The sequence below is a fragment of the Andrena cerasifolii genome, chromosome 1, assembly GCF_050908995.1.
Source record: "Andrena cerasifolii isolate SP2316 chromosome 1, iyAndCera1_principal, whole genome shotgun sequence".
Taxonomy (NCBI): Eukaryota; Metazoa; Arthropoda; class Insecta; order Hymenoptera; family Andrenidae; genus Andrena; species Andrena cerasifolii.
In genome coordinates, this window is record NC_135118.1 from 27147823 (window position 1) to 27175256 (window position 27434).

At 43.9% G+C, this 27434-nt stretch overlaps 2 protein-coding genes across 5 annotated transcripts in view; one reads left to right on the plus strand and one right to left on the minus strand.

The window, feature by feature from the left end:
* LOC143373859 (uncharacterized) overlaps positions 1–10991 on the minus strand; it is a 42902-nt gene extending 31911 nt beyond the window's left edge. The window contains exon 1 of the mRNA XM_076821478.1: positions 10744–10991. Coding sequence (XP_076677593.1) covers positions 10744–10902 — 159 coding nt within the window. The 5' untranslated portion in view covers positions 10903–10991. The remainder of the gene's footprint in view (positions 1–10743) is intronic.
* The window catches only part of Ets65a (DNA-binding protein D-ETS-3), an 88320-nt gene that overhangs the window by 52026 nt on the left and 8860 nt on the right, over positions 1–27434 (plus strand). For 3 of the 4 annotated variants that reach the window (XR_013086546.1, XM_076821454.1, XM_076821432.1), the window contains exons 3-5: positions 5358–5417; positions 5530–5553; positions 26602–26661. Coding sequence is in view for 3 of the 4 variants with exons in the window: in XM_076821454.1 (XP_076677569.1) it covers positions 5358–5417; positions 5530–5553; positions 26602–26661 (144 nt within the window). In the remaining variant the exon portion in view is untranslated. The remainder of the gene's footprint in view (positions 1–5357; positions 5418–5529; positions 5554–26601; positions 26662–27434) is intronic. The other variant, XM_076821444.1, reaches the window with a different exon arrangement.

Genomic DNA, 27434 nt, shown 5'->3' on the forward strand with positions numbered 1-27434 from the left:
GCGAATGTAAAACACCACCGGGGGCGCAACACCTGTTTCGCTGGGCGTTACCGAGCGTTATCGTAAACATTCTTTGTCAGGATTATAATCGCGGTAAATAATCAATTAATTAAGACAACCTCATGTTTTCGCGGAACAAAGCAGATTTTATGGAAATAAACGGGGCGGAGCGTTATAACAGTCCTCCTGCCACCCCCTGTCCCTTCCTCCGCCACCAACGACTTCCCTCCCCCCTCGGTACACACACCCCCGCGTGGAGCGCAGAGACAACGGAGTAATTGCAACGAAATGCAAATCGCGTTTAATAACGGGGTCATCGCGTAATTCTCCTGAAATACGCCGGGCGCGGTCGTTGCACAGGCCGTGGTAATTATTATAATTTCCCCGGTGAAAATACCCGGGCCGGGAGCGGGAGGGGAAGGGGGGGCCGCCATTAAATGATACCCATTGACAGGTGGAATCTGTAGTCGCTGATCGGTGACCAATGTGGCAAATTAAAACGTAATTCCACGTCGGTTAAATATCACCGGCCCCCTCTTTCCAATACTGCGAATCGCGTCGTGAATTTTCAATGGTCGTTTCTGTTTTCGATATTTCTTGGAGCTTGTGCAGGGTGTTTTCGTAGGGAGACGTGGGTGGAAGTTTTGGATAAATTTTTCAATCTATTGGAGAAGCATGGAACTGAATGAAACTGAGAGTTTTCTGAGGTTTTTCATTTGGAATACATAACAGGGGGTTGATAGACTGGTTATATAGAACAGATTGCACTGTTGCAAAAATAATATCGTAGGAATTGTCTTTTTTCTTTGGTTGAATCAGCTGTAAGAGTGTTTGCCAAGTATCACTGAAAACTTAAGTAGATTACGTAGAAGACGAGTGACAACAGAAACTGTTTTCATCCCTTACGCTCAGCACCACACCGAGTATTAAGAAGAAAGTCACAAGCATCCCACTTGAGTAACAAGCAACGAGAAAACATATTCTCTAGAAATCCCTACACAAAACAGTCAACCCAATCGACACGCCCTGAAATCCTCGAGTTCTCCAACCTCCCCCAACCCAGCTCACCTCGATCTATCAACCAAGGGAGGCCGAAAGCGGCGAGAAGAAAAACCCGAGAGCCGAAGCAAACAAAGAGAAACAAGACAGACAGAAACACCTTAAACCCTCCCGCCAGAGGAATAATGGGAACACCTTGGCCCATTACCGCCCCGAAATTCCCTGACCATTCTCTCTAAACGGGGCACCGTTACCACAGAGGGTTTGTTCCGGAAGGGGACCGGTGGCACGTCGTTACCGGGGCAAACTACGTCGTCGACAACGCCGGTCGGTAAGTGCAGGAGGTCCGGTACGTTCGTGGCCGGCCACCTAGCAACCCCGGTGCGCCGTTCGAGGCCTCCTTCCGCGGTGGTTGCCAGCCCCTCGAGCCCGCCGCGTCTCCCACCCTCCTCCGCGTCGCGGGCCGTTCGGTTGCATACGGCGCAGGCGTTCGTCCGCCCTGGTTCCTCGCGGGGGTGTAAATCCGCGTGGAAGCTCCGCCCACGTCGCGACAGCGTCGAACCAACCCCCGACGGCGACGCCGAGCCGTCGACCGTCCCGCGGAGCGGCGTGGGAGGGCTGGTCGCGAGGATGCCGGGGAGGTGTCCTCGGCGTCTGCTCCCATGGCGCTCCGTCACGACGGCCAGTGTCACTCAGAGCGGGTCGCCAAGATGATCGGCGCCCTTATCGCGCACACCACGCAACGCACAGCCGAGGGAACCGCCGCGATCGTCCAGCGTGTCGTGATCGTCATCGTCGTGCCGTTGCTCGCGGTCGTACGCGGTTAAAGCGTGCAGGATATGACCAGCCGTCCATCGTCCACGCGGCCACCATCTACCCCGAGCACGTTGACAGCGGCGTGACGAGCGAGACCAGGGGACGATATATCCCGTGTTGGCTGCCGTATCCAGCGGCCGCTGGCGCACGGGCCACCGCGCGATGCTGGACCTCAAGAGCAGCGGGACCACCGCCGCGGAACTACCACGCACCACGGCATTCACCAACCTATCGATGCTGTTCGCCGGTACGTGACGTGCGACATTCCGTTGTGACGGGCCCCGAGCTGGCCCCGAGCTGGCCCCGAGGGCCGCGCGATCGGTATGTGACGCCACGTGGTCGTTTCGGATGGTGGTCCGCGTGATTTCAGATTCAGGGGCGACGAGGTGGTTGTATGCCAGGTGGTTTGAGCGTTTCAGGCGGTTCCGATGAGTTTGGGGATTGTGTGCTGTGCTGGGCAAATGACAGTTTAGAGCTGGTAGTTTTGAAGCTTACTATGTGGGTGTCAGTGGTTTCTTCTGGGGGACTTCCAAACTGTGGGATATATTATACGTTTTAAGATGTACCTACTTTTTTATGATGGAGCTGTTTTATTTTTGTTGGTATTCGTAGGTTAAACTTTCCTTTCGCTAATGGTGCTTTGGGTTCTGAACGTTAGTGCAAGCAATTGGGACCGCGTTTGTGCCTCGTGTGACGGTATATTAGGCGTTAGCTCTGTTTTGGGACTTTTGAGTCAGTCGAGGGATGTAGTTGTGTTTTGTTTCAGGAATTGAAGTGTACGACCGATCAGCTTTTGGGAAATGAGTGTGTTTCATTGATTGCAATAAAGAAGGTGAAAGACCTAGCGAGGTCGTGAAAGCGGTAGGGTTCCAAGATGGTAGCACAATAGGGTGTTCGAGAGTCAAGAGATCAGGGCTTGAAACGGTTCCGAAAATAACTGTTCAAAACTGTTATATAAAGGTTCTGATTAAAACGGTTATGGAGAACTTTATTCCAAATAACTGTTATGAAGAACCGAAAATTCCAATTATTATCTGTTCTTGGTTACGGTTTCTATTTCCCTCTTCATCATCAGTTCCATAACCGTTATTTTTGCGGTTCTATATCGGTTCCGAAACGGTTCCAGAATCAATTCTTATATCGACTTTTCCCTAATTGATATCATTCATTATCGAAGCTGTAGATTGCTGTAGATGTTCATCTTTTTTACAAAATCCTTATAGAAACAGGAGAAACTTTTAACTTCCTATTCTGAACGATACAGTGTGTGTGAATGTAAAAAATATGTAGCTGATTCATTTATTTCAACGCATGTATAAGTGTTTCTTCTTTTTCAATAAGGATTTTGTAAAGAATATGCACATATACAGTAATCTGCAGCTACAATAATTAATGATATCAATTAAGGAAAAGTCGATACAAGAATTGATTCCAGAACGGTTTCATAACCGTTTGAAGAACCGAAACCGATATTATAACAGTTTTCAAGCCCTGCAAGAGACCACGAACCACATTCTGCATAATTTTTCGATTCAGACACATTGACTGTTTGGATACCCCAAAGTCAGGAGGTATTTTCGTTCTCCGGCATCCTGAAATCATTGAAGAAAGACACATTTGGTGACTGGTACACACAAGGCTATCGTTTTCTTCATCCACTACACTCGAGATTATTTATTTGTCTGTATCCCTTATGTGACAATGTAGACCGCGTTATTTTACCACCCCTTGGTTCAGGAACCTCTGCTGTTTTAATATTATCTCTTGGTGTAAGAATCGCTTTGAAAAATGGTTGCACTACGTCGATTAAAGTACAAGGTGCGGGTTTCAGTGTCTTCTGTGACTGTGTCCAATTGTATCGGCGTGTTGGGAACCATTCCGAGACAAAGGGCGTATTTCCTTGATTAGGGTACTCGTGATTGTTTACTTTCACGGTTGGAAGTGAGCTTCACTGTCAATTCGAGGTGTGAATCTCGCGCCTTTGACGCAGGGGGATATAAAGGAAAGTACAGAATCAACAGAGCTTCGTATCGAATAAAATTCTTTGAAACAGTCTCAGATTACTGTAGAGGGTTGGGATTTGTGAATTCTAGCACATGGAGATCTGAAAGATTGCCAGAAGAACAACTCTGCACACCAATTGACACGACTACAGGGATTAACAATCTCAATACATCCACCTACGAATCTCTAAAAACATTTCCCCAAATTTCTTCCACAAGTCCACTTAAAACGCATCATTCCCCATCAAAGTTATAAACTAAATGCGTCCTGCTGAGGCTCCCAGTAATCAAACTCCTCGACATGCCCACGTGTTGCGAAGATCTTCCCTTTTCCCATTTTCCTATTTCCCGATTCCTTTTTCCCCACAGGGAACAAGAGAAGCGGATAATTCACGCGCGAGAGTGAGATATTAGCGACTGGAGCGGTTTCGGGAGAACGTGAAATTCGAGGCCCCATTAATGGCCCCTAGATCAAATGAGGGGTGACAGCCAAGACGAAAGGTCGGCTCGTTTCCGTGCACCTAAGTCGTTGTTTGCACAGAAAGACGGAGTTCCGTCGGCAGCATGACGTACCGCTGTACGTATGTACACACGAGGGCCACCCTCGTGCCAATAACTGCCGAATGAAAATATATCTGTCCGCAAACACACCGACGGCGACGGGAATCCGGTGAACCGCCGCGAATACCGTGTTCCTCGGAGCCAATACCGCGCGGTGCACTTCGATACTATGCCAATGGAGCTTTCAAATAAATATTTTCGCCAACTTCCGCGCAAACAGCGAGAGAAAAAAAAGAAGTGATATCGAGCCTTGATGCCTTAATGCCCAAGAACTCTGACATTCAATGTCTCCGTCAGATTTATTTTACGTTGCTATCAATTTTACTAGAACCTTTATATTGCTGCGAAGTTTCCACGCAGAAGTTTAAGGATTGCTATTCCCTATCGAAACGGACCCGCGAGGCATCGGTGATCGAGGGTTGCAATTGAAAGGGAGATTGCAGCCGGAAACGTGGAAAGATCGCTTCTCCACGGGAGAAGAGGAAGCTCGAACGTGGAGCGGCGGATAAGACGCTGTTACAGTAAATCGTACTTCGAGGCTGCATCGCGCAGTGTCATTAAGGCGTCATAAAGATTTTCCCGGAGGATTGTTTCCCTTGGCGTCGCCCTTGCGAGGCTACCCCGAAGCCGCCGATCAGATATTATTTTACGGCCGGTCGCGATTCCCAGTGCTGATTAACTTGCAATTGCAGACGGTATAAGACTTCTAATAACGGTGACCTAAAAAACAGTGCAATCTTTGGCCAGGGATCGCGAAGTACCCGCGACACGTGCCACCCTTGCTTTCTTCGGCTCGATCAATGCCGGGCCTCAAACTTCACCTCCGTCACACAAACTTCTAACTAACCTCGCGGACTCGCAGCTTACAACTGCGCTATCGCCGATCGGGTCGTTGTAAATTGTTGGACAAATTGTGACGTTACGAGGTAAATTGAATCGGAGATTGGCTTTAAGAGATTTCTTTCGTTGTTCTTGCAGATGCCAGCAGCTCGTACAAAGGGGGCTGGAGCCACGCCACGTCGCCGGCTCCTGGGCAGGGTGAGTTTTTCCCAACTGTTGTCCATTTTATGCATTTGTCAGTATTCGAACGTGACGTTTTGTAGATCTGGAATTACAGTTTTATTGTGTGTGTGTATTATTTGTTTAATAGACCACCTTAGATGGAGGATGTTTGGTTAGTTGACTGTACGGCGGGTGCAGGGTCTTTTTGACCCGTGATATAATTTTAATTTATATACATCATTGAGTGAACTTTCGCGTTGAATTCGAATTTTAGTATCATCTAAGAAATTTTATTTTCTTAAGGATGTGGAAGTAATAAGTATCAGGATGGGTCCAAACGGACCCTGCATCCGCCAGGCAAAACTGAAAAGTTAATTCATTCGATAATTCGGGAAGATTACTCAGTTTTTTTGTGTAACTTGGGGCGCAAGATTTAGCAATTGTCAATTTCAAAATAAGATTGTAAATTATATTCTGACCATGTTGCAATCCGAAAACCTCATGCTGCAAAAACGAGACAGCTCCATAATTTGCTGAAATTGAGTTGCAGGTAGCATTGAATGTAAAAAAAGTTATAAGTGATGCTAGTACCTGCACCCTATCTGGACTATAATTTTTCTAAAACTGTGTAGAGTGACGTTTTGTCATATGTTTCCATGTACTACTAGTTTTATAACGTAATATTGGGGTTTAATATAATTATTCACCCGATACAAGTGGATTTTTATAAAATATGGTGCCGAAAGGGGCAGCTCAAAATTAGGAAAATTCACCCTGCCGCGAAGAAAATATATTATCGCTTAATAATAACTAATATGTAGATTTTAAGTGCGTAAAATACTTTGAACACACGTAAAAAATATTTTTTAACCCTGTTTTTATTAGTTTCCACCGGAGCTGCCCCCTGGTTGCTGCAAAGTCGCCATATTTGATATTTAAAACAGGTCCACACGGACCTACCAAATCGCGAATACCTACACGCTGCCAACCTGATAGTCCTGACATCTTCAACAAAACTAAATAACTACCCTTACCCCCAAACACAGCCCGCCATTTCCAGCACCCCCAAGAAACCCCTCCCAGCAACCCCGGCGAGCGCGTCTTACCACCTTCAAAACAAGCCGACAAAAACACTGCAGAAAGTGTTCCTCCCACGCGGATCGATCCCCCCGTTGCCATCTTATCGGGGCACCTAGCTGGGTCTCGAACGCCTTGCTCGCTGAATTTTCCTTCTCCTCGGTCTCGATTCGCTACATACACCCCGGGCTAAAGGGGGTGGTCGTAGGCGTCGTTGGGTGCAAGTTCACGCGTCGCGACTCTCGACTCGTTCCCATTCCAACTCAACCCTGTGTGCACCTACACGTACGTGTATGGGTGCGCGTCGCTGAAGGTCCGCGTGTACGTGTGCGCGTCGTCGAAGGTTCGCGCGTGTGTGCATGGTGGTGTGGGTGGGCGTCCCGGCGCTTTGTGGCGCGTTGAACCGCGGCCCCTTTGTCGTCGCGCGCGAGAGAGAGAGAAAGAGAGAGGGAGAGAGAGAGAGAGCGAGAAAGAGAGAAAGAGAGACGGAGAGAGTGGAATAGAGAGAGCAAGCCCCCGGGGGCTGTGTAGAGACGCTTGGTCGCACAGCAACACCGAAGAGAGGCCAGGCCCCACCCTGTGGACGTCGAGCGGTGCTGGCACAATCATCTCGCGGAGATCAGAGAGCCCAGCCCGCGGGCAGGTTGTTATAAACGGGCTTCTGGCCTCGATGCCTGGCCAGGTCGCAGCCGCGCCGCCATGGATCGCCTGGCAAAGAGCGAATTAACGCCTCCACTCGCCTATCCCCCGCAACACCAACCCCCAACCATTTGTCGTTTGACGTTGTTGGACCGTTTATATACCGCGGGGCTTGCAAAGTCGCGAACTGCTTGTGACAGTGGAACGATGACTCGGTGGAACAGAAGCGCAGTTTTTGCTGGGTACTTTAGGCTTCAGAAGTGGGAGGCCGGGGTTGTAATGGTGAATGGATTCGAGAGGGGGTTCAAGGATGTTTTTTAAAGTGTTTCGTGCTCGGTGTGGATTGGCAGTGACCTATGGTAGTGGTCAGGGGGATGTTTTGCCGTTTTTGCTCGTCACTTCTTGTGGCAAGGGTAATAAATATGCGACGCGATGCCGGGTGGAGTCTTTAGGCTGATAGTATGGGTTATGAACGTTAACTGAGTTCGCAAGAGCAGAAAGGGTTAAGAATTATGTTTGTGCATATTTGCATAAGTAACTTGTTGGCATGGGTTTAAGTATTGCGTTGGTACTTCTGGTCTATTCTGGAAATCCAGTTATCTGTGGGATATCAATTTTAGGACATATCGCTACTGTATGATGTTTTTTAAAAATATTGTTATCCACTTCTGTTGGAGTTGAAGAGACTTTAAGAGTGCAGTTGGAAGAAGACTTATATAAGCAGTTTGGGAGAAGTTTAAGGGGTTATACTTAGTCAGGCGGTAGAAAAGAGGCGAATGTTTGTGAATTTTTTTTTAAAAAGCGGAAGCCTGTATTTTTACAAAACCTTTTGCGCTTAAAAGAGCAACATTTAAAGAACGTTTGGTAATTTTTTTGTAGAAAAATATTCACGTTTATAATAAAGTAACAACCGACATCCAAGAAGCATTTTTAACAATTTGGTTTTGCGGTGAGCACTGCCATTCGCAACCAGATTATCTAAAATCAAAATACAAAAAAGATTTCGTTAATATATTAATGTATCCTCAGATTGACGAGGGGAATTTCCGAAATATTAATTTAAAACAAAATGGCGGTTATTTAAAGTTGAAATCATGATTTTTTTCGCGTGATTTTTGCACGAAAAAATCAGGATTTCAACTTTAAATAGCCGCCATTTTGTTTTAAATTAATATTTCGGAAATTACCTCCGTTAATCTGAAGATACATTAATATACTAACTAAATCTTTTTTTGTTTTTTGATTTTAGATAATCTGCTTCCGAATGGCAGTGCTGATCGCAAAACCAAATTTTTAAAAATGCTTCTTGGATGTCGGTTGTTACTTTATTATAAACGTAAATATTTTTCTACGAAAAAATTACCAAATGTTCTTTAAATGTTGCTCTTTAAAGCGCAAAAAGTTCTGTAAGAATATATGCTTCCACTTTTTCAAAAAACATTCACAAACATTCGCCTCTTTTCGACCGCCTGACTAGGTATAACCCCTTAAGGGGTTTTTGCAGGTGATATTTGGAAATTATTTCTGAAAACCTGTCGCACCTACAGCGCAGGGGGTGTGCACACATGTTTAGTAGTCTTTGAACTATCAACACAAATTTTTGCAATGCATCATATTGAAAATAATACAAGTTACACGCCGAAGTGCAGGTGATGTCATCAAACATCATCGGACGCACGAATTGCGGTCGTCCTAATCACATGAAACGGAAGTACCAAAGATTTATTTAATCTATATGAGTGTAGTTATTGCCCCTATCATTTGTAACCAAGTCCGGACATTGCTACCGAAATTGCAGCTGTTTAAAAATTGATATTTGATTTTTTCGACTTTTCTTGATCTAAAACCAAGAGTAGGGGGAGTGGGAGGTTGTATTGAAACTATTGATATAATTCTGCTGCGAACTATAGGTACACATTCACTTTGAATGTGTGTAAAATTTTAGCGCAATCGGTCCAGTAGTTTTTGAGAAAAATGTGCGCCCGATCTAAAAAATTTGTTTCGAGAAAAACGCGTTTAAAGTTTTTCATGCAGTTACGACCTATACGACTGAAGTTACGGTAGATAACGACTAATTTCTGTAACTTACCCCTAATCTGCTATACCAGGGCCGCAGAGGAAACCTTCCTCAGCTTCAAAAAAATCATGTTGGGCAGCTCTCTCTTCTCTGCTGGCAGTCATAGCTTCTTTAGATACAAGGGTCGAGGGAACGATTACGTGCCACGCTGCGGCCTTAAGCACCTGCAACTGTGGGAGTTTTACCAATTTCACCTTAATATTTTAGGGATATATTTTCGTAACCCCAAACCATTAAAAAATAAAAAAAAATCGAATTTTCGGGTGTAACACCCTCTCAAGGCAGAGCAGATAATTCACGTGTACTGACAACGAGTATCAGTGGCACCGCCGTCAGTGCTACTCTGAGACTTTGCGTTAGAAAGGTTAACACGCCCTGACACAATCATTTCGCAGAGATCAGAGGCCTGCCCCGGGGGTGGTTTGGCGTAAACGGCTTGCGGTCTCGACGCCTCGTTAGATTGCAATCGCCACGGATCAACTATCAAAGAGGGAATCGATGGTTTAGTTCGCACGTGCGAGTCGCCTGTGTCGCACCAGTGTTTTTGGAATGATATTGGAGAACGAAGGGAGCAAGAGTTTCTTTGGTAGGTACACCGTGTTCATCAGATTCTACTTCGTCGAAAGATAACACAGTTTCTCCCCTCTATTAAATGTACCACTTAAAAGCTTGAATCAGTGCTCAAGCTTCAGGATCAGAGTTTTTTAATCAACATTTATGATACAAAGCGAATACAATCATTTAACAGTTATCTATTGACTTATAATACCTACTGCACAGCTGTCTTTCCTTTTTGTCCATTGCAAGATTATGTTTAAAGCGAACTGTCGATCACTGTAGTCGGAATAATATGACATAGGCCCAAGGCGTCTGATTGTGAGCATCTACTCCCTAGCTGAGTAGCAGTGGTCTTGAAGGTTAATTGATCTTCTCTTATTGTATCACAGTTATAAAAGAAGAAGCCACGAAGGAAACACAGCGAAGAGTGGAATGGCGACTGAAAACTATCCAGGTTAAGACCTACTACTCTACTCAAGATCCTCCCTTATTGGCAGAAAACAGCTTGAACAAGACCCCCCGCAAATCAACTTCTATTCTATTAACCCTTTACACTCCAACTTACTCTTACAATCCATTGAAACAGAGAACAATACAGTAAAATATGCAAACTCAATTCTTCCATCTTCACAAAGCTCAGTGAAACCAGTTAACTTGAACTTTAACTCCAATGCTTATCCCAGAAGCATACTCATAGCGCAAAGGGTTGGAACACTTTCTGAAATCGAAACCGCAATCGACGAGGGCCATCTCTCTACCGTTTCATCTGTGCAAACTCATACTGTTCCCCGGGTCCTCTGATCCTGGCCAGCGCGCGTCATTTTCGACTTCGTTTACACTTGGCGGGGTAGCAGAAAAGGGAACGGTGGCCGTCACAAAGCTGAAATTACGCGACGACGCGTGTTGCACCCCCTCGGGGCACCTGAGGGCCACTTTGCGGCTCTCCCGCCCCGTGAAATTGAAATTACAAGCTGTCCTCGCCCCAGGGGCGACAGATTAATTATCTCTCACCTTCGGCATCCCGTGGCTCGCGGACGATCTTCGTTCGCCCAGCAGCCTTCTTCCGATCGGCGCCTCGAGTTTGCGCCTCGGATTAACGAGGTGCCGCCGCGATATTTCAAACACCATTGCCATGGGAAGACAGTGACAAACCGATGTTCGAGCGGTCATGAATTAACGCGTTCGAGTTATAGCCGCGAGACGGTAATTCGAGCGCCGCCATTAAATGTTGCTCGCGTGATCGCTGGGCCATACTTGTTCGGCGGAACGTATAGCCTTCCATCTGTGTGTCGTTTCGCGTGTTTGTTCACGTGATCCTGTGGAAAAAATATTGAGCGTTTAGTGAGAAAGTAGGGTATTTTCGGGAGGGTAGCAAGTGTGCGACGAAAGGAGCGTTTTAAAGTCAATATTGTCAGATTATGAAGCTCGTGTACTGTATACTATAGGGTAAATCGCGAGAGATGGCTAAGTTGCTATATTTCAGACTCTATATTGGCCACTTTTTCTAAATCAGCATAAAATTTTAGATATATTTGGTTTATGCTGATAAAATAAATAATATCAGTGTAAGTTTTAATAGCCATTTTATATTGGGTGAGCCAACCGTCCCAGATTTATCCTACAGTGGCGTGCAAAAGTATTTGGCCACCCTTTAAAATCGCATAACTTTTTTTTTAAATTAATCGAAACGACATGAGTTTTTTTAGAAGCTAGAAGGATTAGTTTTCTAAGTGGCAAATAAAAATAGTAAAAGTCGTTTTATAAAGCTTTTTTGTGTGAGCCTGTAATGAAAATTAAAAAAAAAACCGTTTGTAGATTTAAGTAAGTTATATACGTGCCTGAAATTTTGATCAAAATCGGTTAACGTTGCTCTGAGCTATAAACGCTTAAAGATCGCAGAATAAGGTAAAAAATTGCGAAATTTTTTAAATCAGCGATTTTCGACCTTATTCTGCTGTCTTTAAGCGTTTATAGTTCAGAGCAACGTTAACCAATTTTAATAAGAAAATTTAGGCGCGTATATAATTTACTTAAATCTGCAATCGTTTTTTTTTGAATTTTTAAAAAAGTTTAAAAAACCACTTTTACTATTTTTTTTTTTGCTATTCCGACTAAGTGTATTTTTTTGAAAACGACGAATCACGTCACTTAGCAAACTAATCCTTCCAGCTTCTCAAAAAAGCTCAAGTCGTTTGGATTAATTTTAAAAAAGTCATGCGATTTTAAAGGGCGGCCGAATACTTTTGCACGCCACTGTAAATTACGTGAAAGTGGTGATTGCTAATTACGGTACGAGTAATAATTTGCAATTATGTGAATAGTCTCTTAATTTGATCTGAGGCGACGTGGACTGTATTCAAAATCAGATAGGTATTCAGCTTTCTGGGGCGTGCATGTACCGCAGTACTGGTATGACATGGTGGGAGGATGAGTGTCTTAGTTACGAAATAAGTCAAGCATCGCACGAGTTTGAACCTTGCAATGCAAACTGAGAACGACGACTAGCCATCTATTAGATTTTGCAGCAACCCAGATCTGGCACAGAAAAATCGCCCCAAAACTCAATCAGCTCGACGAACCGAGGACCCACCCCCACCAGAACGCCGACCAGAATGAAGATCACTTCGTTCTCTATCCCGTTACCATAAGAACCATCGAGAAACCGAGGCCAATCGTCGAAACACGCGAAACGTCGTTACGGCGAAAGAAACAGCCACCCCTCGGCAAGGGGTGGTTCCGTCCATGAAAGCTCAGGAGTCGACCAGCCGGGATATCGACCTCCGTTCGCAACGGTTCTGCCCAGTGGCCAGGAAAAGCGACTCTAAGACAACTGGTAGAACAATAAAAGTACTCCTCCTCCTACACCCTCTTTTCACGTCCGCCCGCGAGTGTACCTCGCGTGACTTCCTGACCAGAGAGTCGACCGACCCTCGACCCCCTGTGTGTGTGTGTGTGTGTGTCTGAGGGCAACCCTAACTTCCCTATGATAATTACGTGCTCTGGGACGGCGCGTGCCTTGGCAGTTCGCTCACGCGTCTGATCACGTATGCCGTGACTATCGTGCACCTCGACACCGTGGGCAACGATCGCGCCACCCTTCGCTTGCCACCCTGCCCCCAGGCTGGATATTCAGGGTAATGGGCGTTTGAAAAAATACAATCGAATGGCCGGTTACCGTGATTCACCGGTGAATGGGAATTAGCCGCGATTTAAGGGGTTGAATGGTGGGCGGAGAGGGTGTAAGCAGAGAGGACTAAGTTTTGGTTGGGATCTTGGGATCGTGGTGAGTTGGTTGGAGGGATTTTTTAGGGTTTCAGGAGTTGGGGGTGGTTTTTGGGAACGTGTGAGGGTGTAGAGGCAAGTGGGAGTAATTAAGGATGAAGCAGAGGGGAATGGGAAGATTGTGGGTTCTTGAGGGTTTCAGGAGTGAGATTTCTGGGAACATATGGTGCGGTAAAACTGTAGAGGAATGTGGAATTTGGTTATGGAGGATATAGGCAAGATTTAGGGAGGTTTTCTGTTGAGGTCTTAGCTGAAGGGCTTTGGGTATATTAATGAGGATCTTGTAACAATGTGGGCAATTATAAAAGTAATAGGAGAATAGATTAAAAAAATGCTCTCCTTTCTTTTCTCAAATGAACGCGACGAGAATAAAGTGGGAAACCATCGGATCGTGTTCGACGCGTCGCGCTCTACGGCGACCTCTATAACTTGATTAAAACTGTATATTTTGTCACACAAAAATTCTAAAATACTGTCCACTACGTGCACATTTAAACCCCATATCAATGACTTTCCTACGAAGTATGGATATCGAACAAAAAATTGAAAAAAATTGCACTTTTTTCCGGGCTTCAGGGTGTTGTCCCCCCTTAAACAATTAAAAAATATCATGAATTCGAATTTGAAACTAGCATTTTTATTTTTCTCCATCACCAAGCTTTGCGTCTCAATTTTCAATTTTCTTACGCCCAATATGACCTGCGTTTCAATTATTATGTTTGTCCAACAACCCCCGTTAATCATTTCATTTCACTCCAATGGCTGTTAACTACCTTCTTTCGTACGCTTCGGCGATTCGTGCTCGCGGCAATATGTTTTTGTTCATCAGATAAACTGTAGGAAATCCAGTCGGTAACGACGTGTTACGGGGAGGGAAATTAATCGTTCCCTAATTATCGTATAGCGTGAACGCGACACACCGAATATGCCCGGGGAGAAAAAGGATTCTTGTCTCGCTCGAGGATCTTAACGCTCGGAGGATTTCCTCTTGCACGAAATCTCGGCCTCGATAATAGCGAAGTTCAATTAATACCAACACGAGACCGCGCGCGCGCTGCGAGTTTACTCTAAATAACAACCCTCCTTGCAGCACGTCCAACTGTTCCTTTTGTCGCTTGCGAGAAATCGAACGCAAAATTCCATACCGTGAACGCCACCCTTTGGAAAATTGCCTCAACATCGGTGTTTACTGCATTCGAATCTCCCTTTCATCGGCTAGAAGGAAGGAACAGGGAATTTTTGTACTTTGATCACAAGAGCACTGAATAGCGACCAAAGGGGGGCGTCCTTTGCAACATGTTTGACGTATTGCAGTCGAGAGACGTAGCATTCCGAGATTTGCATAGCCATAATTGTGAATTAGGGTGCTAGGCATTAGGATCTAGATACTAATATTCACTGTGAATATTTCCTTCAATTTTTACTCAACCATCTCAAATACAGAATAAAAATACGAATTAAACAGCTTTAGTAAACGACACTGCGCAATATGTAGTAAACACCTTAGAAATCCCAAAAGCATAAAAAGCACAAAATAAATTTCCACCTTATCCAACTCACTCACCCCAAAGTCATCCCAAACAACCACCCCTGTTCAAAAAATTGAAATCCCACCTCCACTGCCCCCAAAACGAAAAGCGTTAACGCCTCAAGACCCACCCCCGTAATATTACGTTTCTTGCAAACTGTCTAAAAAATCCTGTAGAATAAAAAATAAACGCTTTTTTCGAAAAACAGTGCTTCATTCCAATTCACAAACATTTATATAGTAAAATAGAAACCTGAAACAGATTTTAATTTTTTAACCTTTTTTGTAAAACTTAGAACAAAAAAAATTTAACTTAAAAAAAATCGAATAATGTCAGCGAAATTTAATATAATTTAGCTCCTCCAAAAAAATTTAACTTAAAAAAAATTAATGTCAACTAAATTTAATAAAATTTAGCTCCTCTAAAAACAATTTTAACTTAAAAAAAAAATTAATATCAACTAAATTTAATAAAATTTAGCTCCTCCAAAAACAATTTTAACTTAAAAAAAAATCGAATTTAATGTCAACGAAATTTAATAAAATTTAGCTCCACCAACAAAAATTTTAACTTAAAAAAAAATCGAAATTAATGTCAACTAAATTTAATACATGTGCTATATTATTTATATATATTTGTACATATTATTTGTTCCATCTACGCCAGCGTTAATGCGAACTGTTAATATCTAAACCTAAGAAGAAAGGTAATCCCAACCGACAAGTTTGTCAAACCGATCGGGTCCAGGCGGGCTTAAGTAGCACGCAGGCCGTGTGCCCCCGTGGATGGACGTTGAGCGGCGCACGGTTAAAGTGGAAACGCAATCCGTGCGCGCACCCCAACAAGGAATCAGATGAATACAGGGTGATACGGCGGGAGGGTGGAAACGCAGGCAGCGATGCGTGAACGTGTCACGCATAGGCACGTGCCAGGAGTGTATGTACTACCGAAAAGACATAATACGAACTGCGACATGCGACTTTCGACGTGTCCCGCAACGACCCCTCCAATATGCCGCGGACGTTTCCTTTCACAAGGCCCCGCCATTCTCCTCGGCGTTGTATCGGCCAGAAGAATAATATTGCGGGTAAGATACGACTGGGACTCGGGACACTCTCACCCTCCGGCCCAACCCTTCTCGAGGAGCGCTGAGTCGTGCAGAAACGTGCAGCGCTGCCTCGTGGATGCTGCATTACAAAAGATAATTACAAGATATTTAGGGGATGAATTGATCATTGGAAGGGAAATAGAGGTGGGAGAGTTGGAGCAGTCGTTTGGCTCGTACTCTGAATAGCGATATCAAAAGAGGAAGTTACTTTCATTCGAGTGAAGGGGGTGAATGATCCCCTAAAAAGTCTAAGAAGACAGAATTAAGGAAACAGTAAAGCGCAGGTGTGTAATATTCATTTAAAGGGAACTTATGTTCACAGAAATGGACAGAGGGTTCGAGGGACTTAACAGAATTATTACTTCCCGAATGATTTGCCGCCCCCTCCAAGTGAAACTGCCCTCCCAGTACTAAAATGGTATTTTATGAATCCTCGTAATTGTATAGGGGAATATCGATTCCCCCGACGTGCCCCGAACGCGGACAATAGGGTTGCTTAAGGAAATCGCTGCGTCGGGAATCGAAGGAGGCTATGATTCTATTGGCGGCATTGTTTACTGGGCGAAAGAGGAATCGTCCGTTCTATGCGCCCTATTTTTATTGCCGTAAATCTGCAGTGGTCACGCGCCGTTTCCCACTGACTTGTTGCCCACGGATCCATGTCCCCCGGGTTTTCGTGGCCGTCGGCCACGAGGCTGCGAGCGAAACCGGTGCCAGAACTCGGCTAGATCCGGTTGGTACTCCCGTGTTTCCTGTCCCCTCCCCCCGCGAATTCAACTACCCCCTAGCTACAGCCAGCCAAAATGTCGCGACTCGTGGCATTGTTGCCGCTGTGGGAACGCTCCTCCTCGAGATTTCATTGGAAATATTTGGCCGAACCTATATAGTAGCGAATACCACTGCGAATACTATTTTTGTATTGTACTATAAGAACAGACAGAATTTTATTCGACTTAGTATTTCATAAAAAGAAATGGGAACTGCTGCACCCTCGTCATTTTCGTGACTTATTGCAAAGATATCGCGATTGGTGGCATTGCTGTTACTTTGTGTATAAAATATTAGAATTAGCCCTTGAGATTCTACTATATATCCCCTTGATCAGCAATTAGCTTAGGATACATCACACTATCTGGTAACTTCTGTTATACATGAGTTTTTAGAATACTAGAAGCTTGAGTACTTTACTTCTTCAATGCTAGATGAGGGAAGTGTCGGAACTCGCGTGAAATTCTAACATTAACAAGGACAAATAAAGGGTAAGGGGGAAAAAGCAGGAAACGTCCATTTTCAACTTATCCTATTTTGTTGGAGGCAACTGTTGCCACAGTACTGTCGAATCACAAAAGGCTATACTGCCCTCCTCAGTTAAACTGTCCTATCTAGCATTTTTTCATTTTTTGAAATATGTTGAAATATTTGAAGTTCCACATGTCTTTTACCTTTGAAGTAAAGTTAGAAAACTCTACGTGCTTCGTAAAGATTTGTAACCAGTATAATGTATTTTACCTAACTTCTTTCCAAATGGTTATAATATCCTATCTAAAACAATTAATTCATTGGTACGTTAATAATACATCACCTACCGGTACACCTGTTACAAAGAATTACATTAAGCTGATTCAAAATACATGTTTTAATTTGAATGAAGAAAAATAAGGACGGTGTAAAGTAAATGATAAAACTTCAGTTTCCTCGGTTGTTTCAAATTGTTAGATAGGACATTTTAACTAAAGAAAGCAGTATAAAGTATGAAAAGTATAAAGGGTTAAAGGTTAAAAACAGAGAATGTCCAGCCCCAACTTGAACAAAAGAAGGAATGTCCCCAGTCTTCCTATTTGCACTACGTATTTCTGATTAGTGTAATCTTACGTCAGGAGCCCTCGGAAGTCACTGTGAACATACCCTTCCTTTGATGATAATAGAACTGGACATTTATTTTGTTACAGTATTCTGCAGTGTTCCATTCGAAAGATATTAAACCAATGTAAAAGAATTATCTTTTAGCTCACTTCTTTTCTGATGCCCAATTAGAGTATCAATTGCTCGTGTCATGAACAATACAGCGAAGTTCATTGAACCTTATTTATTTACTGATGGACCAAAGTGTTAAAACATGATTCTCTCAGTAAAGCTGTTAAATCCTCTAATTATCAAAAACCACCTGGAATACCATTCCTGAAACAAACAGATTTTCATGCTCAAAGAACTCTCGCTACCTTACGCCAAGCATCATGACAAAATAAACGAAATATACCACACGCACCATTATTGCTCAAAGCTGCAGTATTATTTCAATATTTTTGTCCATTTTTATTATTACCATACAACTTAAACGTAAATGTATCGGCGCACCGATTCGTTCTATTTTTAAGAGATTAAATAAAAGCTGTTGTGCACATTTTAAGATTAAATTTCCAACGTTTCGGTCAGTATTGCGACCATTATCAAGGAAAGAATTAAATCGGGAAGAAAACTGCGTCTGCTTTTATAAATTTGGCTCGTGTCAAACATGCGACGGGCGAGTCGGTCGGAGAGTGACTGAAGTAAACACGCAACGGCAGGCAAGAACAACCAGAGGGCAAAACCGAATGCGTTCCAAACGATGACAAGAGCGGGAACCGTGAACCGTTATGAAATAATTGAAAGGGCAAGACTCGAGAACCTCAACAAAAAACTGCCAAAATACCACTAGTTATTGCTATGTTGTAAAAATCATCACTCTCAAGTGTCCGAAAATATAATTACATACCGTAGCTTGTAATACGTAATAATGGTCAAGTCATAGAACAGGGGAACCAAGAACGAAAACTCTAATAGAGTGACAACATCATCATACCTTACTTGTTCAATAAGGTTGCGTAATAGTCCTGTATTTTAGGTGCTTCATATCTAAAATTTGACGCTTGGTTGTTTAATCATATGTAATGTGTCTAGCAGAATTCTCTGATTCAAGTTGGTCTTCCTATCGGCAACTTTGACGTTGTCAAAGTCAAATCTATCATCGAACTCTAGTGAATGTTTCGTTAAAGCAGTGTGTGAAAGGGGGGGGGGGGTGATAAAATCTTCCTATTGTGTTCATAAATACGTTTCTTTAACAGCCTGGATGTCTGTCCAATGTAAGTCTGATTACAACCCATGCACGGAATAGAATATATAATGTTAGAATTTTTAGACAAAGGTATTTTATCCTTGATTGGAGGAAACAACTGTTTAGTATATTCCTCCAATCAAGGAGGTGCATGGGTTGTAATCAGACGTACATTGGATAGACATCCAGGCTGTTAAAAAAACGTATTTATACTCTATTAGAGTTTTCGTTCTTGGTTCCCCTGTTCTACGACTTGACCATTATTACGTACTACAAGCTACGGTATGTAATTATATTTTCGGACACTTGAGAGTAATGATTTTTACCACATAGCAATAACTAGTGGTATTTTGGCAGCTTTTTGTTGAGGTTCTCGAACTTTGCCCATTCAATCATTTCATAACGGTTAACGGTCCCCGATCTTGTCATCGTTTGGAACGCATTCGGTTTTGCCCTCTGGTTGTTCTTGCCTGCCGTTCGGTGTTTACTTCAGTCACTCTCCAACCGACTCGTACGTTCGCACGTTTAACACGAGGCAAATTTATAAAAGCAGACGCAGTTTTCTTCCCGATTTAATTCTTTCCTTGACAATGGTCGCAACACTGACCGAAACGTTGGAAATTAAATCTTAAAATTTGCACAATAGCTTTTATTTAACCTCTTAAAAATAGACAGAACCGGTGCGTCGATAACATTCACTTTTAAGTTTTAAAAATTCTTTACGGTCGAAATTCTAAATCATTTTATTACCATACAACATCATCATCCAACCCCAAAGCATCCCCGCGACTTGCTGGATCCCTCCGAAGTCGCGTTTCATCCCGCAGCGCCGCGCTAATAGTCACCTTTCGCCGGTGTGAAAGGCGAAGGAAGCTCTGCTGGCGCGAAAGTACAGCGACGCCCCTTACGGTGCTTCTTACGCCCTCGTGGAGCCGCGTTCTTACGCCGCGGCTCGATGCGGGCGCAGAGTCGCGGCGAGAGTGCCAGCACTTTCAGGATTAAGTAGGGACACGTAGCAAGCACGCTAATCCCTCGCTACCTGACGAGGAGGCACTCGTTTCGAGCTCAAAGGGTCGCGTGCTACGCTCGCCCCGCTCGTTATTGCGCGCTGCGCTGGCTGGCCCGCTCCGCTCGCTGTCGCGGCGCACAACAGTGATTTATGCCCGAAATAGGCTCGGCCGTCTAGACGGCCGTGCGTATGAGTCAGTGATACCACTTAAGGCCAAATCGCCCAGCAGTGATGAATTGACTTATTGCCGTGCCGTAAATAAGAGTGGCGGGTGCCGTTGTTTTAACCTCGTTCAGAAGCGATTAGGCCCGCATCGTTTCGACTCGTGTCGGCCTTTCGATTAAATCACACCTCGGCTTTAACTTACGGATGGGTTTCCCCGGTTGCGAACGTATATGATTCGTGACCGTTACGACCTGCCCAAAAGCAAAAATTCCTTACGGTGATCGCATCGAGTCAAGACGTGGTCTTTCAGACCTCACTCTGCTCTCCGTCCACCCTGTGGCCTGCACTGTGGCCTCCTAGAAAGAGATTAAATGCTCATTCTCCATCTTGCTTGGTTTCAGTGCTGCTATAGAGGAAACTCTGAGGCGCGGCGCGTCAGTTGGACCTTGAATAAACCGACACTATCTACCTCGGCTTTAACCTCCGCCGAACGGGCGCCGGGTCAATTCTGACCCGGTGGCAGTAGCTGCCATTCGTTGGTGTTTACGTCGATTCTAGTTGGAGAGCGTCTTTGCACATCTCGCAAAGTCTTTCGAACTCGATTGTTAATTGTTTTCAGGAAGGCTGACGCGCTACACGCAAGCTCCTGTACGTTTGCCATAACAGTGAAAAAATTCTGCCGCGCGTCACGAAAGTACAATCGTTTAATTATGATTAATTGCGGTTTTACCTGGAAAAGATCGCTTCGTAACGTGCAGGGCGATTGCTCGATCTCCTTGGTCGTGCGAGTTTAAAGAGCTAGTTGCGTGCAGCGCCCGTTCCCGTGCTTTCACGCACCTTATCAGTCAGGGCCTTTGATATCTGAGCGATTTTCTTGATCGCCCACTGGAGATCCAGCGATAACAGGCAAAAGTGTGGCAGGTTCACGCAAATAACTTTATTGGTATGATTAAAATGATGGTGGTACTCGCGGCGTCTTTCCAACTGCGCAATTTTCTTTTACGAATTTCTCTCTAACCGCTACTTTAAAGTTTCTACTCCACTGTACAGTGCTTTAATGCTATGCGCCACCTTCGTCTGTACATAAATTCAATTCCTCAGTGCCCCGTTATTCAAATTTCAGTATCTTCGGATTACACTAATTTTCTTGCCGGGACTCTGTTTAGTACTAAACTATATTCAACGCTACAGTGTAATGACCACAATTTTACAATTATAACTTTAAGACGGACCGCATGAAAAACACGTGAACCACCCTTAAATGAACCTCCTTTGCCATTTCACAGATCACTCGAAATTCCAACACGATGAGCGGAATGATGAGGCGATGCAATACATAGTTTGCAAAGTACTGACTAAAATAGGACCCACTCAACTGGAGTGTAAAACGATTATCCCCGAGAGTAAACACCAGCGAATTCTTCATTGTCCATTAAAAGGGCTGCGCTTATTTAACTTTAACCACACTCCTGCGCTTCCCGCGACCTTAAAGTAGTGAAAAGCAAAGAATAGAAGGTGTGAGTTAAAGGTAAAACTGAAAATAATAAGAGAAAGAAATGTGCGTTTCGCCCTGGGTCTGCTAGTGAACTCATCATCAAAGTTTTTACTTAGCAGACCTTGCCTTAGAGACAGGAATGTAAGAATTTATTTTGTTAATAAATTCCTTATTTCCCTGTGCCTGGGCGCGAGGGTGCACTCACTAGGTGCACTCATCTAGTGTTTTATTATGTAGTGTTACTTTAGTTAGGTGGTAGTATTATTTGAATACAATGGTATCGGCGCACTGAATGGGTCAGATTAAAACAATTATTATTTTAATAAATTAAAATAATACATCAAAGCTATTTTGCAATTAATTAATTATATATATATTAGTTTCCGACGTTTCGATCTTGGTTTAGATCATCTTCAAGGAAAGTTAAAAACATATATGAAATACTGCGTATGCTATTGAAAATAAGTCACTGTGCTCTGGCACAACGTGTGACTCGCGAGTCAGTTGGGTTCAGTCAAAAATGGGTTCCTAATGTGAGACCCAGTGTATTTTTTCCTGAAACTTATTTTTTCTTTCTTTTTTATAAAGCCGGCATGTGAAATCTATTTCTTCACTACCACAGTCTTCGCGGGCCCACCACCGAAGTCTTCACCTAGCACATCTGAAGAATAAGGACCTGTGCAAAACAAGCGTTCTGTATCATAATTTTCTTTCTTAACCACTTTCACCATTCAGAACAATTCTTCTTCACTCTCATCAGTTAAACTTTCACAGGTCTCATATTCGGAAACAATAACATGATAACTACACTAAGTAGCTTCGAAGTTATGTCTTCATCATTTAATGACATACAACTAGTAAGCCTTAAACTCCATTGCAAGCACTATACAACAGTATTTCTGAAAGTAATTATACACTTACCACTTTAGAGGTATTTGTAATTTAAACGAACCACTTCAAAAACTTCCTGCAACGTATTTCAGAACTAGGGTAGATGTCCCATTTACTGTCAGTGTCCCTATTACTGCCACTTTATTTATTTCACTTTTAAAAAAAAACGTAATGTATAAAGAATAGACATTATTATCAATATTGATAAAAGTACCAAGCAATTTTAACTTTCAGGTAGTTTTTCATTTTTCAGGGTGAAAGCATTCCTTAAAGTTTAATGTGTGCTTCCCTATTTCCCTGTACATCTTGGAAATTATAGCCTAGGGTAGATGTCTCCTTTACTGTCAGTGTCCCTATTACTGCTACTTTATTTATTTCACTTAAAAAATGTAACGTATAAAGAATAGATGTATAAAGAATGTACTGTAATAAGAAGAAGTACTTAGTAGTAATAGTGAACAGTCCCAATTTTATGATAAATTCTTTTTTACACTATTCTTTATACATTGCGTGTTTATTAAGTAAAATAAATGCAGTGGCAGTAATAGGGACACTGGCAGTTTTTTTATTGATTACAGTGCCACTGTGCGGACAAAACAACAAGTGCACGGTTAGTTAGTAAAGAAATAGCATCGCTATGACATTCAAGAGTTCTGTAGCAGAGATAAACTGGGGTCTCATATTAGGAGAGGTCATCGTATTCGGCTACTTTACGCTATCACTATAGTACTAATCTCGAAAAGCTGTGTCGAATACGTCCCAAGGACGTCGACTTATCGCCAAGGCGCTCAAGGGCCCCACCAACTTCGCCCCCCGTTACTTCCACGGCATCACTATGCCCCTGCAGGACCCGATACGAAATCAGAGGGTCGAAACGAGGCAGTAACGATAATTGTTCAAAGTCGCGATGCTGAAACGCGGAGGTATGCGTCTGGAAGTTGCCCAAAGTTTTCTGCGAGGCGACGCAGGACAGGGTGATTCCACCCCCGACCCACCCCACGCGTCGCTCCCCGTCGAGTAGCATTGTAACGCGGCTGAAACAGCCCGAAGAGTGCAGCAGCTCGGAATAGCGGGTCCTTTGATCCTCCCCCGAGGAAGCTGCACGGGCTGGCTAACGGGATTACCCCGCCCCGGGTAATTGCTCGTGAATGCGCAGATATACGCGCGACAATGGGAGCACGTCGAATCGAGGTGACGTGACGACGTCTGACGTATGCAGTGTCTACGTGTGTACCATTGGGGACGCGACTTGGCCGATGCCTCCTGCGCCACTGACCTTCGAACCTTTGCGACTTGAGAACGGGGTGGAATGTCCCCGAACGAACGTTTCAGAGTATCTTTTTTGTTTCGATGGTAACGAATGTGGTATGAAGGAGGGAATATTTTTTGGAGATGAAGTGTGAAGTTTATAAGTGGAAGATTCTTGGGAGAGGAGAGGGTACGTACCCCTAACAAGTGGATAGACTGTAAGGGGGTTTGGTAAATTAGAGGTGTAGTGAGGGATGTAGTGGGACTTTCAATGCGCGTGCTCGAATTAGAAGGTGGAGGAAGGTGTTTTTGGGTGAAAGTGGCTAGATGGGTTTGGTGGGTAATCCTTTGTGTTTTACTAATTTTTTAAAAAATAAGCCATTTATGCGGGCTTCTCCGCTTAATAACCACTGATCTAACAAAGAGAATTAGGCTATGGGTAAGGGTCGTTACATGTATGAATACAGTGGGTTTGGTAGCTCCTCTAGTTCTTTGCATAAGGGTAGTCGATACAGAGGGACCAGGACCGGAAGAAGAATGTAAATGAGGTTCCAGCAGGCAGGTGGGAACTTGGCTTCAACCTGGTAGACCGTGATAGGGGTGCACCAAGCTTCCTCTGCCATAGTCATAGACATGTGGAGGGTGATTGGAGGGAAAGAAACATTCTGGATTAACGACTATGTCTGATACGAAGATCACAAGTACCAACTTCGCTATGGCTGAAAAGAAAATCACTTCTGGCACGTACATCATCCACCATTTCAACTCCTCAGCTGTACACCTTCCTGCATTTTCGTAAAACCACAGAGAAATTGGGGCTGCTTAAATCACGCGTCTGAGACTCTTAGGCTATCAACTATATCACGTACCAAGAAGCTCAGCTACTGGAACAGCCGTCTTCGTCGTTATCACGGTGGCAGAGTTTGCCCTCGGACGCGGACAAAGGTTGCCGAGACGTAGCCCCGCGGCTACGCTGATTGCGGAGGACCCCACGACCCGGACCCGAGGCGTCGGCTACCCTCGTCCAAGGCGTTCCAATCAGAGACGAAATCAAATTGTTTAACACAACGGACACCAACTGCTATTTAGAGGTGGCATCTGCCCCCGTACACTGCAGGACACCAGGGTTGGGAATGGCTGGAAAAGAAAAACAAAACACGATTACGGAGGATTCCCAGTTGCGAATCAGTTGATCCCAGTTGTGTTGGAATGGGTGTTGTTGGAGTTGTGGCAGGTGGATGTTGTTAATGATTTTTGGGATATTCTGAGAGGGTCTGTGCTTCTGAGCTCTTAGCCTTAGAGCTCGAAAGCTAGGTTCTCTCAAAATTGCATCCATCGCGTAGATGTCTGTAGAAAAGTAGGACTATACTGGAACGTGTGTTCCTCAAGGCCTTCTCAATTTTTGACCAGGTTGAAAAAGAGTATAGTGGCATCCAATGTCTCATCTAGTGAACTCTAGATCTTATCTAAAGTTCTACCTCTGCAACTTGCTACGCTTCCACTTCCAATCCTGAATTCAAGGAGCAACATCCCTCCAAACCTATCTGAACTTCAAAACGACGACAGCCACACGATTCGTCCCTCCACGTTTCCACAAAATCGCGAGTGTTTGATTCTATAAGCTAGCCACCCCCGAAGCAGGTCCAATTTCGTACCGATTACAATTCGGCAGGCCTCTTTGGGCGACGGAGATCGAAGCGATAGCCACGATAGGACAGTCGACAGAAGGGATTTCCCGTAACGAGAGCATATAACGAGGCGAAATTAAGGGGCATTGTGCCTTAAACAGATTGCACACTCGTGCGAACGTGACCGACGGGCCGAGCGTTCCCCGTCGGCCCCCGAAGAGGAGGCAGCCCTGATAAGGCGAAGGAAGGCAACGTAAACGCCGATGGGACGAGAGGAACGGGGAGAAACGTATACGGAGCACTCAGCCCCGTGTTTGCCTACACGGAAATCCTCTCTAACGGATTCTAACGCTCGACCGAGCTTGTACTTTTTCATCTTCGACGGACCCGCCGACTACCCACGCCCCTCCTCCCATTGGTTGCGATTTCGTCGTTCACGGAAATCTTTGAAACCGTGAAAGTCGAACCGTCGTTTTTCCAGATAGAAATCTCCCGAACGGGTAAATCTGGCGTTTGATAGAAAAAGATACGTATATACGAGCTTCGTGCTGTTCGATTTTATCAACGTATAGGACACGCGTGGATGTGTCTGCGCGCGATTATTTGGTTAAAGAAATTGATGAAGTTGGTTGGTTGATTTGTCTGAGGTGGGGATTTCCAAGTCGAATGATAGGTTCATGGAGGTTTTGTACCCAGGAATGAATTGGAGTTGTGGAAATTAAAAATTTAAATTAGTCATGAAAATTTCCTCTTGGGTAGCAGGTGCAGGGTCAACTTTGACCCATCCTAAATATCAAGCTACGTAATATTATTTTCTGATGAAGGTAATAATTTTATATAAGAACATGGTCAGAATCTAGAGTATATCTAGCACTTCGAGGTGTGGATGAATAAAATTATGAAGCGACATGGACGCTGCCTCCGACGAGCAGAAAATTATCCGCCAAAGGTTAAACTGTATTTTGCACTCTGAGTTACACACGTGGGGGCGCGGCTTAAGGTGCTCAAAGAGTTCGCATTTTATTTTAAGTGAATTATCGCAGATTTTTTTATCGTTAGTGTATAAAAGTTGCATTGAAAGTTCATGAAGGGGTGAGTTAGGAATAAATTGCTGAGTTAAGTCCACATTTGACGGCCGTATCTTTTGGAGCAAACTTACTCCCACTGTAAATCTTTTTCAAACGTTCCAACTATATACATTGGTTTTTGGAAAGCATGAAAACAGCAGATTGTAAAGGAGGTAGCAATCTTTGAATGGTATTGTTTTCACGGTGATAAATACGAAATGAAATTGGAGAGTAGTAGCTGGAAATCGTGAAACCACGCGTACGTGACAACGGCCGTCAAAGTATCGAACGGTAATTGCATGGAAATGTAAGGGGGATAGGTTCAAAGTATATAGTTGTGGCTATTCTTTTTCCAGGGTACGGGAGCAGCCTATCCAAGTCAGCACTGGACACGCACACCCACCTCAGGCAGCCTGGTATGTAGTAGGTAGATATTTTTGAGAAGTTAAAGCACTACGCCACTTTTCTAACCTACGACAGGGGCAAGCTGAGCTTCGTTATACCTTGAAATACCTAAATACTTTCAAACTACCATTAGAATATTCTTGAGAACGAAATTTTCATTTGGTTTTCAAATTTTAGGTGGAACTAAGTAGGACATTGTTTTTAATCATAAGGGAATTTTGCATCACACGGTTAGGCTTGATAACAGTAGTTACACTGCAGCCTTCCCATTTACTCTACGAGCCACACCTACATTAATTATCTGCAAACTGTTACAAATTTCTGTTCTGTAGATTTTAAAAGAAATGAGTAATAAAGTTGATTAATAATAATACTAATAAAATCTCCTTGTGCAAAAAGGGGGATGAAATATTGGGTATACAGGGTAGCGCGTCGATTATCGCGCTATTAGGAGGATAATCGAGGGTATACAGGCTCGAAGAATGATCACGGGGCTATACAGAAGTAAGCGGTCATGCGTGACCCAATCGACGATGATTTCGCCAAAGCAATTGCACGGAATGACCTTCACGATTATTACGTTGGCCGCTAATCACGCGAGCCCCCCTCGTTCCTGGCCTCGACTTTTTAGCGCCACGCCCAAAAATTACTCCTTCCGACTGATCAATAGCTTTAAATAAGTGCCTCGGGCAATGGGCCTCCATGCTACCGTCCCCGTTATTAAAATCATTATAAAAATAGAACACGAGGCCCCCGATTAATCTAATCCATCTAAAATGACACA